A 21,414-nucleotide genomic window follows, 5' to 3' on the forward strand; every position below is an offset into this window, starting at 1 on the left:
GCAAGCACTGGAGAATATGCTTAAGATTTTATGAGGGGGAAAAAAATAGGATTCAACTCAGCCAAGTGCTGTCGTCAGCTTGTTACAGATCTCAGACAAACGATGTGTCTTTAAAGAGGTTAAAGGGCATCTTAGCCAATCAGAGACAAGCAGGCAATTTACCCAAAGAAGAGACATCTGTGAGAAACTAGCATGATTAGTGGCAAAGAACAAAAATAAAATGAAATATTCTATACAAACATGAGCATATATAAATACATGAAATCACAAAAGCTAAAGAAATCAGGTCCACAAGGAGATTTCAATAACTATATAACATAGTTAGTCTGACAAGTGTTTCTGTGTGAAACAGAAAAGCTTTTATCTGTATGAGGATGTAGGAACACATTGCCTTTAATAATTGCACTACACTCAGCTCAGCTAGAACAAGAGAAATTACCACCAAGTAATTGAGACAAAAAGTGAGCAGAAGGCTCATAGCTGTCTCCTCTAACTAAGAAGCCTCCCAAATCCTTGGCCCAATTATTGGCAATAATGGGAAGCCTCTGGAAGTTGTGTCTACATTTTTATGTCCTTAGAAAGTTGGGAGAATGTAGTTGCCAATACAATGTTTAACTACTTGTTGGAAGGAGTTTTAGGGGCTAATGCTACATCCCTGTTCAGACTTTTAACTTCCTCACAACATTTTCTTCAGTAACTGATTCTCTTAACCTATGTCTCTAAATATTTTGCAGAGATCTTTAGCTTGCATGTCAAAAGCTTCATCAGTATTATAAATACGTCTGACTTTCAGAGGCTGACTGAAAGGAAGACTCTTCTTTAGGCTGGAAGGATGATAGCTACTGTAATGTAAAAGTGTTTTCCAATATGTCAGTATATAAAATTGCAACATGCATAATGCAGAGTGGATCAGTTTCAGAAAGATCAACAATGCACAAAATGTGTTTCAGAAAATATGCAGTGTCCTATAAATGTAGAACGAAGCTGCTGTGACTTGGTTTGAAAATCAATGTTATGTTAGAAACCGATTAACTATAGGACCACCAGGTTCCAGGCAGTGTGTAATAAGTAGGCCTTACATGATGTTGTTACCATAGAAAATTGTATTCATGTTTTTTGTATTCAGAACTATCCTCAAGAGCTTTCTCTAAGAAACGTTTTATCTTTTGTGCAAGAGCCAATGTCGGATTATGGCTCAACAGTGTATAGAACACTCCACTTCCACACTGTCTCAGGATCTCTAATCTATAAGCATCTTTGTTCTGGATTACAATGGCACCACCTTTTTCAGCTGTCATTATGACAAAAAAGCCAAGCCTAATGCATCAATCCACCTGAAATGCTGAAGGATGAACAGTCAGGATTAAGCTTTGTTCCTTTCCAAACTGCAAGCTCTTTTCAAACCAAAGTAAATCTTTTCAAATATTTTGGATGTATAAATCACCAAATTTCCCTGTGCTTCAATTTTCTCTGCTTTCTCCTTTACTATTCTGCTCAGGAATAGTGTTTTGGTCATGCAATATTTAATATAACATATACAAATTGCACACTTGCAGATTATCAGATTCAGTCTTCTATTGTTCTGTGTTGACAAGTTCCTCAGGTGTTTAAGAGTCTAAGTGATGAAGGATTGACTACAGGTGGAATACTCATAATGATGAACTCTCTCTTTAAAATGACTCATGATTCACAGTGATCTGTTTGCTGTCCTGAGAAAGACCTATGTCAAAGCACATCAGATGTCTATTGTTTTTTAGACTATGAAGTGTCTAAAAAGAACTTGAAAATTTATTTAAGAGCAAATTAGATTGTAGTGTTTTGATATTAATTTATTCTTGACCCATCTGCTGAACATCTTTGTGTACTCAACATTTAAGTCTTTAAAGGGCTCCTATTCTACAAACATGGATATTTAAATTTATTTCATGAATGCAAAGCTATTGCATAACTGCAAAATTTGAGGAAAATAATACACAACTTTTTAATATTTTATACAAATTTCACAGGTGTGGTATTCATATATATTCAATTTTCTTTACTCTCACACCCATCAATAAAATTTAAAGCAAATAGTTGCCTTCAGAAATAATATGAATGAGCGGAGTCCACCTGAATAACTTAATTCCAGTATAAGTCCAGTTGTTTTGTAATGCTTTACAGGTTTTAAACAACAATGGTTTACAGAGAAGGAGGTCATTTATCAGAGGAGTAGCTAAAAGACCTGTGGTAACTCTAGAGCCATATACAAAGTACTAGATAAAAGTAGATTCATGTTTTAATCAAAGTCCAGGTTTAAATCCAATTGAGAATCTCTGGCAAAACTTGAACATTGTTCACAGCTGTTCTTCATCCATTCATAAATTAGTTTGTTAGAAGAATGGGAAAAACTTTCAGTTGTAGTTTTGACTTGAAAAAAAATTGTTTGAATACTTTTGTAATACAGCTGAATCTGCTTGCTAACAGAATACATAAGTTCTAAGCTTTGTTTTGTTGATATTGACCTAAATTTTAAGCACAGTGGACTAAAGGAGGGTACAGTCATGTCCCTGTTTCCAATTACAGCAATGCCTGCTGCACAGAGGTTGAAATACTGATATTAAATTCACATAAGATTCACGATATTACTGCAAGTATTGCAGCTACCTTTCGTCTTCATTAATACTTCAACATAAATCAGCAGGTAACACTGCTCCTTAACCTAACTCCCTGTCATCCTTCAACAAAATCCTAAAGTACAAAAAGCACAAAACACTATGAAGCAGTCTTTGAATCAATGTTGTTGTAAGTATATCATGGCACAGTAAGATGCTGATTTAAGTTGTCATAAAATGACTGCCAACAGCTTGAGATAGAAAACAGAGGATCTAGATTTTCTGCATATTTGCAGATGTAGTAATTGTAGAGGACGCAGCACCAACTCAGCTAAAATGTCTAATGGAAGTGTCTTCAATTAGTCTTTATCAGTAGTAGAGGACTTACTCTCTCTGCTTTAGGTTGAGTTCCCAAACTGAGAATTTTCAATTAGTTACATCAGTCACTGACATCATTAGGCCTCTATATGGTTTTGCCAATATGCTCTTTTAGGTGTACAGTGAGTATTTATGCAATGTTGGCGTATTGGTGAAATATGAGGCTGCTTTTGCTGCTATCTATCTAGAGCCCACAGAGGCTGTCCTGACTGACACCCCAGGTCTCCAGGGTGGCTGGTTTACAATGCTGAGAGGTGTCAGGGTGCAAGGATTACTGAAGCATGAGTGAAACCCCTTTGGTGTGAAATTCATAAACATGATTCTTTTTTCACATTCAGAGGTTCCTCTCTGTTTGTTTACCTCCTGCTGGGCTTTCTGGTCATAGTAATACTTATAATAAAAGTACAACACCACTTGAGAACCAGCATGGAGAGCGAGATGCTCATAGTGATGCTGAAATAAATTAAAAATGCGTCCTGAAAAGGAAGATTCCCACTGGCACATCATGAAAGGTTTCATCATGCTTGCATTGAGGTTGTGAGCTAAAACCCATCTGGGTTTTATAGGTCAAAGAAAACAGATTATTTTATTTGTATACAGCCAAAAGGAAATGTGTATTATTGAGTAGAAGGAAGCAAACACAAGATCAGAGGTTATTTTGAGCCCCTCTATTGAACAGCTGCCACCTAAAAATAAAATGTACACTATATACAGTACATAACAAAAATCCCCATACCACTTGGACTTTTTCTCTTTATCACTTTAAATGTATATTTTTGAGATAGATCAATACAATCACGTTTTATAAGCAGTGAAACAGCACAGGGACAGATTTTGTTACAGGTTTTTTTCTGTCTTTGAGTCCTTTGGTTAGATCACACTCTGTTTTCTGTGGTATACTGAGCATAAACATCTTTGGCGTCACTTTGACAATAATGTAGATGGACACAGTGTTTCTTCCATAGTGAAGGTGCTTTTAAATGCCTCCAGGCTGCAGTGAAGAAGGGGTTATTGGTAGAGGAAGGTCTCTTCAATGATGCGTTGCTTATAATGCACTGAACTACAGCTCTTTGCATCAACTCTATTTTTTTATTTAGAAAGCATGATATTTTGCCAAATATTTTATTTGACATTTATACCTGCATTTATATGTGCACTTTCATATTTTCATTGTGTCACTGTACTTTTAATCAGCAATTATCAGATATTTTATGTTACTTTATACACTGTTAAACAACTTAATTAAATGGTTGCTGGTTTTTCCTGAAACCGACCTGATCTTGGTGACAAAATACAGTATAACAGCCTACCTTGTTGAATCATAAATTAACTGCAAGTAAACACATTTTGATTCAGTTGAGCTGTCATATGAGAGCCTTAAAATTGCCAGACCTGACATGTTGTTGGCTAAAGATCTCCAAAATCAGTATGCCACAAAGTAAATAAGTTCAAAGACAGATCAGAAATTAAATCATGACATCTACTAGTCTGGAAAGAGCTAGAAAGCAATTTTAAGACATTGAGATTCCAGAAAACCCCAATGAGATTTTATTCAGAAATGGAGGAAACATGGAAACAGTGGAGAACCTTATGAGTAATGTATACCAAAATGGCCCTAACTCATCCAGGAGATCAGTAAGGAACACAGAACAAAATCTAAAATACTGTGTGCCTCGGTTTTCTCAGTAAAGATCAGCGTTCATAATTCAACAATAGAAAAAGAGACTAAAATAGCTTCCACAAAAGGGGAAACACTAGGAAGGTGTTTATCATGTTACTTCTGCTGCATAATGCAGCATTTCAAAAAAAAAAAAACATTGTGCCAACTGTCAAACACAGTGGTGACATTGTGATGGTCTGGGGCTCTGCTGCCTCAGAACCTGACAGACATGCCATAATTGATGGATCTGGGTTGTAAGAGAAACAGTCACCACTGACTGAAATGCTCTGAACTTCAAGCAATGTGGATTCTGTGCCTTTTCACTCTTCCTTCAGACTTGGTTTCTAAATGAATCCAAACTGTAGTCAATCAACCCTATGTGAAGTTCCCCCAAATTTCTGAATGAATTTAGCTGGTTTATCCTCTCAAGCCTGTGGTTGTCCCTGGTGCACCTTTTCGTATCATGCTTTTTCCTTCCACTCAACCTTCTATGAATATGATTCACCAATGACTTCTTGTGACTTGCTCTCCTTTGGGAAGGTGTCAGTGACTGTCTTCTGGACATTTGTCCAGTCCAGCAGTCTTTCTCATTATTATGTAGCCTACTGACCCAGACTGAGATTGTTTCATGCTAAAGAAACTGTTACAGGTGATTTGAGTTAATTAGCTGATTAGTGTTTGATACAAGTTCCCAATTTTTATTTCATAACATTAAAATTTTATGAGATACTACATTTTGTGGGTTTCCTAGCTGTAATCCAAAATCATCAAAATTACAAAAATTAAAAGCTTGAAACATTTTACTCTATGATAAACCTATTATATATTATAAATGCTGCGATGCAGAACCCTGGACTGGTTGCAGGGTCATCCTGGCAAAAAGTCCAGGATGACCCTGCCTCCACGGCTCCCCAGTGTTTTTCAGTCAGACTGGAGAAAACACTAAAAAGTAGAAAGATACAGGAAAGAAGAAGACGAGAGGCAGATGGGGTGTAGGCAGACTCCTAAAGCTTTGCAGGCTGTACTCAGCACTCTTTCATTATGAATGAGCCGTCATCTTCATTTTATATTAATAAAAAGAAGAAAACCTGACATATTTTCACACGGTATTCTCCACAGGACACAAGCTACTGCACGCGCTGGGATTTTCCACTGACTAAGCCTTATTCCCTCCTATATCATGAAATGCAGATTTCTTGCATCACCCCATATTTTTGAAACAAACATGATTAGTTTGCTAATGACAAACACTGATGTTACTATTAGACTGGAAGAAGAAATATTTACACCAGCAATAGTGATTTAATTTTTAACCTATGATGCAACAGAATTCCTATCAGTATTTCACAGGTTGGAACCGTGAGCAGTCAATCTGTGAAATCAAAAATTCACCAGATGAACCCCTGGAGATGCATTTTTGAAGTCCAACATCACTTTTAACACTGCTAGGATCCTAAGTGCCTACTACAAATCTGCCAAGCTGTGAGTCTAGGTAGGTGGAAAAATCAAATATAAATTCATTGGCCTTACAACTGCTCTGCATTCAGGACATACATCAAGTGTTAAATGTTTTAACTGTGCTTTCCTTAAAGACTACACAGAATTTGTGACACACTCTCCATAACTCAATCTTGGTTTAATTCCACTCAACTGTTTAAATCTAATAATTTATTCTTACTAATAATCTTTAACAAATTGTTTAAAAGTATAAATCCTTCACTTTTCCAAACATGAATCCACAAAGACATTCCAGGTTCTGACTGATCCACACAGCCAGCTTTTCTTCCCCGTTTTTTTCCCTTTTACATTTTCTGTTGCTTTCCGCCTTACTTGTTCTGCTGCCTCTGGGTCCAGGTGGGTGTCCAGCAGGGGGACGGTGAACTGAATCTTTCTGGGGCTCCCAGTTTCCATGGTGGTGCTGTCTGTCAGAGGGGAGAGCAAGAACAAGGAGACGAAGAGGAGAATCCGTGCAGAGGTAAATGAACCAGGCTTAAAAAAAAGAAGTGGGCTCCAGCTTTTCCCAAAAATTAGCCAGTTTCTTTTTTCTTAGTTTCTATTTATTTTATCTCTTGCCTACACCTTCCCCTAATAAGCTTTCTTATACTTATTTCTGACCTATACACTTGTCCTGTCTTCAGCACCTGCCGGCGTGTCTTTCCCAGCTCCCCTATCCTTCCTCTCAGCCTCTCCAAGCCTTCAGTGCTCAGGCAAGGGCATTTTGAGCTAGGGACACCTCTTCTCCTCTCCTTCACTCCCATTCGCTGTACTACGCTCCCCTTCACACGAAGCCCCGCCCTCTCTTCACCATTCTGTGTCTCTGTATTGGCTGTTTCATCTCAGGGCTGTTCTGCAGCATCCTCTGCACAGATGGCAGAGTCAGGATGACAAAGAAACGCTCTCTCTATCTCTGCTGAAGGGGGAAAGAGTCGACCGCTGCTTTGGGAGTATTTTTAAAATCAGCAACCTACACATGCTTAAAACCAACCCACACAGTGTTCTTTACACACTGGTTCTAGCCTTCAGTGGCTCTAGAGAGATCAGTGTACTGATTATAATTTTACAGAATTAACCTCAGTTATTTCCATCTTCACTCATCTAGATGGCAAATAAAGGTTAAAATTTTGAAACTGCAATTATGCTGACAGATAAAGTGGCTTAATTAGTAAATGAATAAATGCATATTGAAAGGTTTGCTACTTTTAACATTAGATAAGTTTGTCTGGAAGCAAAACTTATGTAATAATCTGAGCTTTGTTCAAATGTGTCTATGCAATGTTTTCTTTGTCTGTCGGCCACCCCAGTCTTTATCGATCGTGTCTTAGCCTGAGTGTCCCCCATATCACACGTCTGCTGGGTCCTGATATCTGACACCACCAAGAAGCATATGGTGCATCGGATCTGCAGCGTTTCTGATGAAAAAGAAATCAAATACAGTAAAAGCTTGCAGCTTTCTAACTCTGCACACATCGCTAGAGATATTGCTTATGAACAAATCACCATCAGTTCTGCATGAATGTTAGACTTTATTACAACAGCAGAAATATATATATATATATATATACAGCTGTAGTGTATTATAAGTACAATACAGCTGCAATTTTATTTACATTAAAATATGTATTTTTCTTCTCATGGCTTTGAAGTCCTTTTAAAATTTCCTGAATAGAATTAGTTGCATTTTCCAAATAAAATAAAGAAACACGAGAGACTTTAATCTGTAAAACTATCACATGAGAGGTTACGTTCTGAGTGTCTTATGTGTATGAGAACTGAAGTTAATAATGGCATAAAGTAAAACAATATTTTTAAAAAGTGATACATAATTTTTTATGGTTTTTAAAATAGCACTTTTTGTGTTCAAGGGACATTGGTACATAACAAAAAAGGGATAAAACATTCTACTTTTCTTTACATTTTTATCACTCATTTAATTTTGCATTATGTAAAATTAAATGTATTATGTAAAAGAACTCAATCATGTGTTCACATTTCAGCCTTGATAAAATGGGAAATGTAACATAGAGAAATGTTCTCACTCGGCTCAATTAGTCACGTTGTATTGCATAATTTCTAGAGCGTGCACAAAACACTTAATTTAAAAAACAGACTTATAAACTGCAGTAAGATATCTTTCCAAATCAAATATAAAAGCTTGTAACTTCATCCAGGAGTGCTAAAATGCACAAATTCTGAATCCTTTTTTATCATTTTAGAAAGTATGTTGCAAATACAAACTGCCTAAACACAAAAACAACCACATTTTTCTTTCTTGCGGCACAGCTGAATGTGAAAAGCTGTGATGTTAATGAAAACCTGCCACAGTAATTGGAGGCTTTCTGATTATGTATTTGTGATTAAACTGTTAATAAAAGTCTAAATGCTCTCTCTGTTAAAAACAAAGAGCTAGCAGCAGCTGGCTGCATGTTCTCCCAAACAACCTTGAGAGAAAAGCATAAAAAAAATCTATTTCATTCTTGAATATGAGCAAGATGTCTTCTCCCCATTTAAGCATGAAATTAGTGGAAAAAAATCCCAAAGCATTTTTAGCACAACTAAAAAACAGGCAGTTTTTCCTTGGTGGTAAAAACTGCTGATAAATAATGCAATAATACCCCTGAGAGAAAGTAATACTGTATATTTCCGATTCTCATATACGTTGCATTAAATTCTGTATTGGGTGTGTAATGTTTTTTCAGATGCTGCGGATCTGATTTAGGCCCCATCTGTTCTGTGGTTTGTTTTGATTTCAAAACTATTTAGTTTCTTAAGTCTCTAACCATTAATTCTTGCAGTGAATGCAGTTGTTGTGTAAAATCCTGCAGCTACAAATTACTATTTAAGATTTCCAAGTTTTCTTTACGCCTGTATGCCTGTTACACAAGAAATTAAAAAAAGTAGGCTTACATCCGGATTGTAAAGGGGGAAATAAAGTAAATAAAGTAAGCTGGGAAACTACTGTTCTCCTTGCAATCGCTTGCAGTACAATCACCTAATAAAGAAATGGCCCACTGTTCAAGAAAAAAAAAGTTTGATAATGACTTGTTTCTTCTGATCTCAAAAAATAGCATTGATGTCAGCCCCTTTTATCAGCAAGAATTTGCTCAATAATTGGGATTTAGGTAGAAATGTATGCATGATGTGGAAAACAGCAGTCTGTCATTTACATAAGGAATCACACACACGCAGTGTAAATGGTTCAGATCCTGCCTGGCAGGGAAAGCTTTGTATTAGCCTGAGGAACCATGTTTGCCCTCTAGTGCTGCATGGGTCACTTTTAAACCCTGCTTCCCTTGGCTTTTCATTTTCTCCTATTTGGTTCCATTCAGTCACCAAGCAAACATTACACTCTGTTTGATGTGACAGACAATGCTGGAGTGTGCTGACTACTGAACTTCCACCTCCCCCTTTGCTGTTAGAGAATGGTGATGAACATGAGGGAAAGAGGAGGGTTGGAGAAATGTCAAAAAGCTTAAATTGGACAGAGTTGTTCTTAGAGTTCCAGAGAGTGTACAAGACACAATGTTTAAGTCAGTTTATATGTTTACTTTCCTTCCCTTGGTCTGTCTCTCAGTCTGTCTCTTTGTAGTGCACACAAGGGCGTTTTTTTTTCCAGAGCCCCCCTGTGGACTCATGAAATTCAGATGAGTTCAGACCTTCTTTAACCCAGATGTGCTGATGAAGGGCTTCCAACAATGTAGAAAACAGCACCCAGCTTTTCCTATGCTTGCCTTCTTGCTGCCTCATGTTTGCTCTTTTTGCTTTAAAGCCACCAACAGTTTAATTTGTACAACAGAGAATAGTCAAGTGAGCTGTTATGTGAACAGCTCCATATAATCATGTGCGTTATTGTACTAATATTGTCAAACATTAGTGACTCCTAAGAGGTCTACAAGAGAACAGAAAAAAATATGTTAAAAGAATTACTTCTGCTCATCTATGCCTTGTGATCTGTTTTCAAAGTGTATTTCCCTGCAGGATCATTGGTCTCTGAATGCATTTCCTGACTGGGACATCATTGTGCAGCAGCTATTGGAAAGAGGGGTTGGGGGTTGGGGCACCAATCAATAAGGCTGTTATTGCGTGGGGACCATAAAAAAACAGCAATCAGTTCCTATTATTGTCTATATCCTCACTGTTACATGTGGGGGGAAGGGGAAGGTGAGGAATGTTGATCCTTCTGTCATGTTTGATGTTTCCTTTGTTCTTTCATGAATAAAAATGAAAGAACTCATTTTAAATCTTTATTAAGAGTAAGTTATTTGAGAAATTATTGTTTAAGTTTAAACAAAAACAGCATTGTATTGAGCTGCTAGTGGTTCAGTCTTTGACTTTGAAGAGATAGATCTTTTAATCTGAATTTATGTATAAATCTTCAATTCATGATTTAATGAATCATTGGATGGCTGCCCTGTTGATGTTTAGAGATTATTTCCGTTAAAGGTGTAAAAGTTACAAATAAAAGGCCCTGTTGTAATTATTGTGCACTGTATGATACATATATAGTCACATGGCATGAAGCCATTGACAGGTTTAAAAATTAACCACTAAGGATGTTATTTAGATCTGAATTGCACCAGTGGTGCAATTTCTAGTTCTTTCATTTTCCTGGCCCTTGATAAAGGAAATGGGAGGACATCCTAATAAAAGGCTCATACTAAGAGGGAAGGACATATATCCCCTCCCAGTAATTGGCTGTGGAAACCATTAACTCGCAGAGTAATTGCATGTTTCTGTGTTTTAATTAGAGCTCAAGCTTATTGCATGCTGCTTCCCCAGGTGCTTGTAAATCCAACACAGACAACAGCCGTCGGTGTGGCTGAGGACAGAGGCTTCACGTTAAAGGGACGGATGCTGAATAAGACTGTTTCCATCCTCTTCACAATACATCTATTAAATTGTTATCTAATTGCTCTGAAGTGATGAAATGTATAGTAATGTAGACACAGCATATTGTTGCATTTATCTCCCATGCATTTTAAAGGCTAAATTCTGCAGTCAGAGTAATAAGTTGTAAAACAGATTGCTTTATGTAAGTTGACTCAAATATACCTCAGAGGCTAAAGGTTTAGTAAGTTGTAAGCAGAACGTGTTGAGATCATTGCAGTGTAACACAGAGGATCAACATATTCACTGCTTTGAACTCACTCAGTACCCCGTCAACATGTACAGCTTATTGCTAAATTATTCACTTGTTTATTTTAGTTTGTCAAATCTACATACATCCTGAAGGATGTATGTATATTTACCTTTATTATATTTCACACAGTTTTCTACTTCAAAGCTGTTTTATTGGACAAATTACAACAAACACTTTCAGTGTTTAATCCCAATCCTCTCAGTAGATACAAAACATTAGTTAACATATTTTTGTATGCTAGAAGTTTAAGAATAAAAGCTAATTTTATTCTTAATCAAAATTTACCATGTTGTGTGGCTGACTACAATATTCATCAGAAAGGAAAAAAATATGCTAATACTTTTCAGATTTTATTCATCTTAATTTAGTCTGCAGACATCTGCTCAGCCTTGTTCCAGAACAGTGACACGTGGGTCCAGCTGCCAGATTACTTCTTGCCAAACCTCTGGGGCACGGCCATGCTCCAGATCTGACCAGGGGCGGCCTCCCAGTCCCGGGGCTGAATCTTATCCTCCAACACAACCTGCCCATTGGAGCTGCGGCCAAACCTGATCAGCAACAATTAGATTAAAAAAAATATTTAAGGTTATGTACTGTGGGATTCTTACGTTTGTTTTCTTTTTTTGCAAGTAAAATATGTGGTAGGCTATACGTCATTACTTTGTTAATATATACAGTACAGACCAAAAGTTTGGACACACCTTTCTAATTCAATGGGTTTTCTTTGTTTTCATGAGGCTCCACTCTCCCCCCCTCCTCCCATCCTTGTATTCTTCTCTGTTAATCGTTTTCTAATAGATGACTGCGTGTTTTTTAAAAACTCAATTGTTTGTAAAAGTTTTGTGTTTCTTTTTCTTGTTAAGTTTTTAATTTAATTTCTTATTAAATGGTTAATAAGAAATCCCACTTATTAACCTGACAGGGCACACCTATGAAGTGAAAACCATTTCAGGTGACTACCTCTTGAAGCTCATCAAGAAAATGCAGAGTGTGTGCAAAGCAGTAATCACAGCAAAAGGTTGCTACTTTGAAGAAACTAGAATATAAGGGGTATTTTCAGTTGTTTTACACTTTTTTTGTTTAGTGCATATTTCTACATGTGTTATTCATAGTTTTAATGCCTTCAGTGTGAATCTACAATGTCAATAGTCATGAAAATAAAGGAAACTCATTGAATTAAAAGGTGTGTCCAAGCTTTTGGTCTGTACTGTATAACGCAAGACTAAAGTAGAATCAGAGTTTTAAGAAAAGATTTTAGTGTTAAGCTAAAAATGGACCCTGCATAAGAAGTGAAGATTCTTATAAGTAGAAAGAATACAAGTATTTTCAGAATAAAAAATGTGAAGTTACACAAGGGCACAAAGTTTGTGTAAGAATCTATTTAATCTAAATAAAATCTACTGGTATCAATTAAAAAGATAAAAGTTGCAATGCATTTCAGCTCAATGCACATCAAACCTCGGTTTATTACAAAAACATGAATGCATTTACTTTATTTTTCTTTCAGAGTTAAATTATATGCTACAGAGCAGACTTCAAATTGCTATTACATAAGAAGAAAAACTACCCTGCAGCCAACAATTTCAGAATGATGTGCAGCCTTTGGACGCCAATAGGACTGTGGAAGGGAAAAACATCTTCCTACTTTTATAGAAATAGTTGCAATTTTCTCCTATACCAAACCGTTCCCTCAGTGATGTAGTTAATTATGGTGCTTATCACACCTTGCGCCATTTAAAAATGCAAATATAGATATTTTCTTTCATGCAGTTAACTTTTAACTTAAACTCCAGACATCATGGCACTTCAGGGAAAAGATCTGCATCCTGTAGCCTCAAAGCATTTTTGTATATTTGGTTGAAAATGAGAGAAAAACTAAACCATATTTATGATGCAAACAGAAAATGCACTTTTCTATTCTAGTTTTATGTTGTAAGGCATGCAATTTCAGGCTGCAAAAATAAGACAAAAAAGGTGTCATGTAAGTTGCAGTGTCAGCTTGTTGAAAAATGTTGTCATACAAACGAACCATCTTGACTGACCTCTGTGGCTGGTGGAGGACAGATTCCCTGGTTTCTCTCTGGATTCCCAGAGGGAAACCAGCTTGCTTCAGTGCTCTTAGCACTAAAAGTAGCAGGCGATCATCAAGGCTGGTGTCTCTGCTCTCAATCTCCTGAAGCACATAGCACACATTCACATCAAGACATGCACACATTTTTAAAAAATAGAAAGCATAGTTTGAAAAAAAAAAAGTTTGTGAAAAGTCCCACAAATTTATCAGTTTCGTGTTACAACAAAACTCCAAACCATCTGAACTGCTGCGCTGTGAGAAATTGAGATGGTGGAACAGCACAGAGCTTCCCATCAATCAATTTAATCTAATTTCAATGCAAATCTAGACTCAGATATGTCTGGTCCATAATACCAGGAAGAGAAAATCCTGTTTCTTTTACTTTTGATCTGAAACCAAGTCTTTTCTCACATGTAGAAGAAATTAGAATGTAGCAGTGTATTTCATCGTGTTGCATGACAAGGAGTGCCTTCTAAAATATAAAATGGGCTCTGTGATTCATCCTTAAAAGGCCCATTTCCCATTTAAATTCTGCACCACATGAAATGACAGACTCTGAACATGTTGGCATGGCTTCTGTCTGTCTTTCATTCAGTTTAATGTGGCAGATACTCCATGTTTTACTAAGACTGAATATTGGGACACCATGTGTGTTCATGATGTCTTTCAACTTTTGTATTTTTTTTTTTTATTATTTGAAGATGCCAAATTGATTTTGCACTTGACAAAAATTTTATTTTTCAAAAGGTAACCTAAACTACATAAGACAGCAGAATAAATTGGTCAAAGAGTTTGTGTGCCTGATTTGTTGCCTCACCAGCCCCAGCAGGCGGTCGGCCATGTTCTCCTCCGAGCTGCCAGGCAGCATGTCATTTTCATCCCCACCGCCTTGGATGTGAAGAGCCTGACTGACGCCAGCCATCGCCAGGATTAGAGCCAGAAGAGTCATCACTGCAGCTGTGTCCATGGTCTGAAGATGGAGAGGAGGTCAAACTGAAGGAGAAAAGGTTGGCTAAGTGAATTTCTGAAATTCACAGGTTGGAGTCCTGCAAAGCAAAAGAAAGAATCACCCCGATCGTGGTTTGGTTTTCTCTCTTTGTGGCGTCGTGATGATATTCACTGGCAGCATCATGCTCTCTGGTTTTATATACACCTTGAGGTCAGGGGGCTGGAAACCTCTGAAGAGTTGGAGAAATGTGCTACTGTAACATGGGACTTGATGGAGGGAAAATATGAGACATTAATGATGACTGAGAACCTGGGCGAATTGTTATGAAGTCCTCAGGGTGAGAAAACACAACTCTGAGTTATTAAATAGATAAATCCCCACAAATGGAAGCTGATTCATCAGCCCCTGATGTACTGTTGCTCACACTGGATGAAAAACGGAAAAACAAACAGTAATTATGCTTCAATATGAGAATTTAGTTGAGACAGATTTACTGAGCATAAGTGGTAAAATGATCAAATATAAAAAGAAAGTGATCAAAGTAGAAAAAAGCAAGTTTGCCACTCAGTAATAAGTAATCCTTACAAAACTTTAAGTAAAATATTGTGTGGCTCTGCTACAGTTTGACCCTCATTTCACACATTCCTGTTTAATCCCTCTCTACTTTATGGCTGAAATCAAACCACATTAACCCATTTAAATAGGCCACAGCAATTAATTAATTTTAACATTTTATTGTAATGTTATTATTTATAGAAATACATTATCAGACAGAAAAAAAAACTGCTAGGATGCAATTTATAATTTAATGCTCAATTGCTTAAATTGGTCTGAAAACTTTGTATTTCCATTTATGTCAAAGTTACCCTTAAAAGATGAACAGATTATAATCCCCGATGAATTCAAAATAAATCTAGGCGACCTCTTGTCAGTAGATGTTATGTACTGGACCAATACAAAAATATATTCTTATTTCAGACTATGAATACATGATGGAAATATCTTGGTAATGAATCAATGTATGGTCAGTACAAAATACCCTGCGACTCGCATCAAGTTTTCAAAAATACACCAGGTCAAAGCATACACACTGGCTAAATACTTTATATGCATTTGTCTAAATCATTGATCAGTAGAGCTGAAGGTTGTAAAATGTCTTTATTTTGTAGGTTTATGGTTTGTTAACCATCAGTGATAATGGCCAATAAAATCTTTTTGGTGACATAAACAGAATACTTATGTTAACAATAAACACTCCAACTACCAGCAGCACCCTTGTCCATGCATGAATAAGTGGAGATAGAAGATGAATAGATGGGTTAACAGGAAAACATTCACTCTCCACTATCTGCAAAAGACAATGATCACTATTGTTTGATATAAAAGACTTTAAGCCAAAATATCACCACAAATTATCATTATTACAAGCTTTTCCAATACTGCTGAGCATTTATTGTCTTACAAATTTATTGGAAGACAATATTTTCCATACAGAGAAGAGTTTCGTCTGCTTAGAGCCAGTTTTCAACATTTAGCGTCATATGAACTGAAGACATTGTTTCTCTGGATTAGCAATTGTCACTATGAGTTTCTTAGCTCCGTATGTGTTCACTTTGTTTCTTTATTTGCTTCAGTGTGGGTTTGTGCCTGTGTTTCCATACAGTTCTTAGTCACTTCCCCAGCAATGGATGAGACGTCAACACATTTGGCTCATCAAAGCACTTAATGGGTGACAATCCGCTTAAACACACACGCCGTGTCCCTGGTCTAGTTTAACCGCCATGGCAACCAAGATGACATCTGAAGGATTCATAAGGGAATTAGCTTTCTTTACTATAATGAGCTCAGAAGCTTTTGAATTTAGAGAAAAATCTTATTTGCTCACTTTGACATTAAATATTAAAAGTAAAATGCATATTTAGTTTGCTCGGTTTTACTTCAAACTGTTGGACTTTAAACTCTCTTCTGTCAGCTTGGTAGAGTTTATTATGTAGTTCAGGTATTTTATCTTAACCATGTCTTAATGTGTAGCTAAAACAAAATATATGGCAGTAACATGTTGCTGAACGTACAAAACAAAGCTCAATGCAGCTTATTATGCAGTACTTTTAACTGTGCCATTAGGATTTTTTAAAGGCATGGTATCCTCTTAAAGCGATTGCTTCATAAATTAAAGAGGAAATTATAATTTCCAAGTAATAGAGTACATATCTATGGAAGCCCGTTTCCGCCACTCTGTTAAAAAAAAAAAAAATAAATAACTATCTCAAAATAATGAGATAGTATCTCAAAATAACGAGATAGTATCTCAAAATAACGAGATAGTAACTCAAAATAACGAGATAGTAACTCAAAATAATGAGATGGTAACTCAAAATAATGAGATAATTTTTTTTAACAGAGTGGCGGAAACGGGCTTCCATACTTCCATAAATTTGCCAACCGCCAAAAAAAATCGAAGAAGAAGAAGAAGAAGAAGAAGCCGTTGTAGAGGATGAAGACGGAGGGCACATGGTCTGTTTTGTTTAACGTGTGAATGTTTAAAAATTTCTTCGGTCCAGCTTAAACAAGTTCACGAACAAGTGGTTAAGTGCTGCGGAAGAAACATTCACAGAGTTTAACGAAATAACCGTCGAGTCGGAGGAAGAGATGGACGATCAGCGCAGACTGCTGGCTTTTTCCCGGACTCCCCAGATAATCTTACACCGAATAGGTAGGAAACACCAACGTTTGGTGTTCCGTCTCGCCGGCAACGATTGTGGCCAGACATTTTTTCTAACTTTTGGAATCTAGAAATGTTGCTTTGACATTTTGGGTCCTGGTTAAAGTTTTAAAATAATGGTTCTCTACTCTTAAATTATATCAGTTTCATCTAGCTACGGCGAATCGTCGCATGACCAGGCATCTTTACGTTTTGCCTGTACAAGAACAAGTCAACGGACCTTACCAGAGGAGCCGCTTTTCATTGGCTGATGTCCATTCTACGTCGTCACGTGCGTGGCCGTGTCACAAACAGACGCTTCCCGTTAGCTAATGGCAGAACTGAGGAGGAGAACGAAAAGATGGCGGCAGCGTAAGTCACTCTATGCCGTGCTCTCAGTGCTAGCACTCTTATTCTGCAATTTTCCTGAGTGTACAAGCGCTCAGTCGAGTACTTTTCTACTTTGTAAGTTTACTTTACTCTCGGGAAGATGCCTAAAACAGCCCAAAAAAGAACTAGTGACCACAGCAAGTTGGAAAAAACCTGCACTGGTATTGATGAGAAAGACCACGACTATGTCGGTCCGGCTCTCCAACCGGAGATTGGTGAAGAGGATTTCCCGCCGCTCCCGGTAACTCCAAGTAAGCCTCCTGTTGCCAAGAAGCCTTTTCCAAATATGTTACGAACAAATAGCAACTCAAATCCTGATGATGCTATTGCTATGCTTGCTAACCTGATCAACACGAGAAGTGATGCTTTAGAAACAAAGCTGGGAAGTATGCTAGAAGAAATCAAAGATATTAAAATGAAAATTAACTCAGTGGAAAAACGAGTGGAGCTCAATGAGAAAGATACAACGTCCTGCTTAATCCGTGTTACTGAGATGGAGCGCTATGGTCGTCGTTGGAACCTCAGACTTCATGGAGTCGCTGAGACCGAGAAGGAGGATGTTCGGGAGGAGGTGTTGCGGGTGTGCCAGGAGATTCTTCCGAAGGATAAAGAAAGGCTTCAGATCTTCATTGATGTCGCTCATCGAGTTGGTAGAAAGGTCGCTGCCAACTCCCGCCCTCGTTCTATCATCATTCGCTTCATTGCGAGGAGATATCGTGATTCCATATGGAAAGCAGCTAAGGGAAATGACTTCCTGAAGAGAAATGGTCTCCGTTTTACCGAAGACCTTTGTAAAGAAGACCGTGAATCCCGCCAGAAGCTTTGGCCATGTATCCAGAAGGCTCGTGAAGAGGGAAAATCTGCCTACTTCGTAGGGGGTCGTGGTTTTATCAACGGGGTGGAGATACCCGCAGTGTTTACTCCAATGCTAGAATAATTGCAAGTCTATTCTCATTGATGGGTCCACTATTTTGGAACTTTACCCTAGGTTGCAAACTGAGATCTGGAACTTTAATAAGGTACTGACTCACGGTGTTTATGTCGTCTATAAATACCTTCATTCATTAAGTTACTTTTTCTGTTGTTTATATGTTATCTCTTTCGCTTATTTCTCTTAATGCCAGGGGGTTGCGCAATATGTTAAAAAGAAAAGCATTATTCTTGTTTGCCAAAAATTTTAAATCTGATTTCTGTTTTTTTCAGGAATGTCACTCTACAGTTGATGATGTTACTTTTTGGAAATCCCAGTGGGGTAATTCTGTTTGGCTTTCTCATGGGTCTGAGCGCTCTGCAGGAGTCATGACTTTAAAACATAGATTTAATGGGAATATTATTTCTACTGAATGTGATTTGCTGGGTCACTTTATTTTTCAACTCTTTTTCTATGAAAATCGTCATTTCATTTGTGCCAATATTTATGGTTACAATAATAAAAGAGATAACGATAAGCTGTTTATCACAGCTGAAAAGATCCTTATAGAATGGTTAAAAAAATGGCCAAATGCTATAATTCTTATGGGAGGTGATTTCAACACTGTCCTGGATGGTAACCTTGATAAATGGCCTCCTGGTCGACCAAATGCCTCAAGCCCGACTATTAAAGATTTTATGGAAAAATTTAATCTAATTGACATTTGGAGAACTGAACATCCACATGACTATTTATTTACCTGGAGTAATAAGTCATTATCTCAACAATCTAGGATAGATTTCTGGCTGATCTCAGATTCAATAAAGAAAGAATCTGTGACTGTTAATACTTTACCTACTCCCCTTACGGACCATAAAGTTGTTGAAATAATTATAACACTCTCAGATGGTAAATATTCTAGTTATTCTCCTTCATACTGGAAATTGAATAATTCTTTATTAAACTATAAAGAGGTCACTATAAAGATAAACAAATTATTGAAATTCTTCTGGCATAAAGCTCAAGCAGATAATCTTTATGGTATTAATTGGGAACTTTTTAAATTTGAATCTGGAAAATTTCTAAGAAAATTTGGTAGTAACAAGGCTAAGACAAATAGAAATGAAGAAACCAAAATTGTAACGAGAATATTTGAACTCACTCAGTCGAATCCTTCTAATTTAAATGACTTCGAACTACAAGAGTTAACTGAATTACAACTTAAATTGGATCATTTTTACATTAATAAGAGTAAAGGTGCGTTTATTAGATCAAGGAGAAAATGGTTAGAAGAGGGAGAACAAAACACTCATTATTTTTTTAATCTAGAAAAACACAATTCAACCACTAATTCTATTACCAGTCTAAAGATTAATAATGTTGTTACAGATAACCTTGATGATATAGCTAGATATTGCAGTTCCTTTTATGAAACTCTTTATCTCTCCAACTTCTGTCAGGCCTCAGCTGATGCCCTGTTGACCAATTTATCAGTTAATCAAATTTCTAATAGTGAACGAGAATGCTGTGAAGAGTCAATCTCTTTACAAGAGATTATGGACGCCATCTCACATCTCAAAATGAACAAATCCCCTGGAATTGATGGCCTGAGTGCTGAGTTTTACAAACACTTTTTGTTCGACCTCGCTCCCTTTCTTTTGCAAGTTTTTAATGAAAGTATAGAAAACGGTTTGCTCCCTACAACCCTCACTCAGGGTTTAACCACTCTGATACCAAAACCAAGAAAAGACCCTTTACTTCTAGATAATTGGCGTCCCATTTGTCTTCTTAACAATGATTACAAAATTTTTGCTTTAGTTGTAGCTAAAAGATTAAAATCTGTCCTTCATTCAATTATCGATGAAACTCAATCCGGTTTTATGAAAAATAGGCATATCACAAATAATATAAGGTTTGTTTTAGATATTTTAGATTATCCTGATCTTGTTTGTGATAATGGTTTTATTTTATTTCTAGACTTTTATAAAGCTTTTGATACGGTCGAACATGAGTTTATTTTTCAGAGTCTAAATAAATTTGGGTTTGGGAAATTCTTTACTTCTGTTGTTAAAACTTTATATCAAAACAGCAACAGCTCCATCAAATTAAGAAACGGCTCCTCTCCTAGATTCAACCTCTGCAGAGGAATCAGACAAGGCTGTCCCGTCTCCCCATATTTGTTCCTTTTAGTGGCTCAACTTCTGGCCGATCATATTAAAACTGGTCCTTTAAAAGGGATCACTGTTGCTGATAGAGTGGTTACTTTAACACAACTGGCAGATGACACTACTTTATTTTTAAAAGACCAGAGCCAAATCTCTTTAGCTATTAAGGAGATTGGTACTTTCTCCAAAGCTTCAGGTCTTTCTCTTAACCTTAAAAAATGTGAGATAATGGCCATTAAGGACTGTTCTATAGCTTCAATTGAAGCTATACCAGTTAAGAATGAGGTTATTTATTTAGGTATAAACATCACGAAGGATCAAATAAAAAGAAGCTCCCTAAACTTCGACCCGCTGATTCAAAAGACTAAAAAAAGACTTAATCAATGGTTAGTTAGAGATCTTTCTTTGCGTGGCCGTATTCTGCTTACAAAGGCTGAAGGCCTCTCCAGACTAATTTATGCTGCACAATCATTAGACATTGACAATAAAAATGAGAAGGAAATTGACAAACTGCTATTCAACTTCATATGGAAAAATAAGACTCACTATATTAAAAAATCTACTCTAATGAATTCATATGAAAACGGAGGACTTAACTGCTTATCTTTCTCTATCTTAAATAATACTTTTAAAATAAATTGGATCCGTAATTTTTTTAATTCTCCAGCGTCTTTCTGGAATACTATACCCTTTCATATTTTTTCCAAATTCGGTGGTCTAAAGTTCTTTCTAATTTGTAATTTTGATATAACGAAACTACCAATTAAACTCTCTAATTTTCATCGGCAGGCTCTTTTATCATGGTTACTCATCTACAAGCATAACTTCTCTCCTCACCGATACTTTATTTGGAATAATAAGGACATTCTATATAAGAGGAAAACTATATTTTTTGATTCTTGGTTTAATAATAACATTGTTTTGGTTGACCAATTGTTCAACAGTGATGGTCTGTTGTTGAC

At 36.7% G+C, this 21,414-nt stretch overlaps 2 protein-coding genes across 2 annotated transcripts in view; both read right to left on the reverse strand.

Moving 5' to 3' along the window:
- LOC116710831 (protein phosphatase 1 regulatory subunit 1A) overlaps positions 1–6,900 on the reverse strand; it is a 28,298-nt gene extending 21,398 nt beyond the window's left edge. Inside the window, exon 1 of the mRNA XM_032550081.1 lies at positions 6,460–6,900. Coding sequence (XP_032405972.1) covers positions 6,460–6,540 — 81 coding nt within the window. The 5' untranslated portion in view covers positions 6,541–6,900. The remainder of the gene's footprint in view (positions 1–6,459) is intronic.
- A 4,495-nt stretch (positions 6,901–11,395) lies between these two features.
- On the reverse strand, positions 11,396–14,470 carry npffl (neuropeptide FF-amide peptide precursor like). The gene is made up of 3 exons (XM_032550657.1): positions 14,155–14,470; positions 13,309–13,439; positions 11,396–11,814 (listed from the first exon to the last, which is right to left on the reverse strand). Exons 1-3 carry the CDS (start codon positions 14,302–14,304, stop codon positions 11,694–11,696), a joined length of 402 nt encoding a protein of 133 aa, XP_032406548.1. The 5' UTR covers positions 14,305–14,470; the 3' UTR covers positions 11,396–11,693.
- Between the last annotated feature and the right edge of the window lie 6,944 nt (positions 14,471–21,414).

This window comes from Xiphophorus hellerii, chromosome 20 (genome assembly GCF_003331165.1).
Source record: "Xiphophorus hellerii strain 12219 chromosome 20, Xiphophorus_hellerii-4.1, whole genome shotgun sequence".
Classification (NCBI taxonomy): Eukaryota; Metazoa; Chordata; class Actinopteri; order Cyprinodontiformes; family Poeciliidae; genus Xiphophorus; species Xiphophorus hellerii.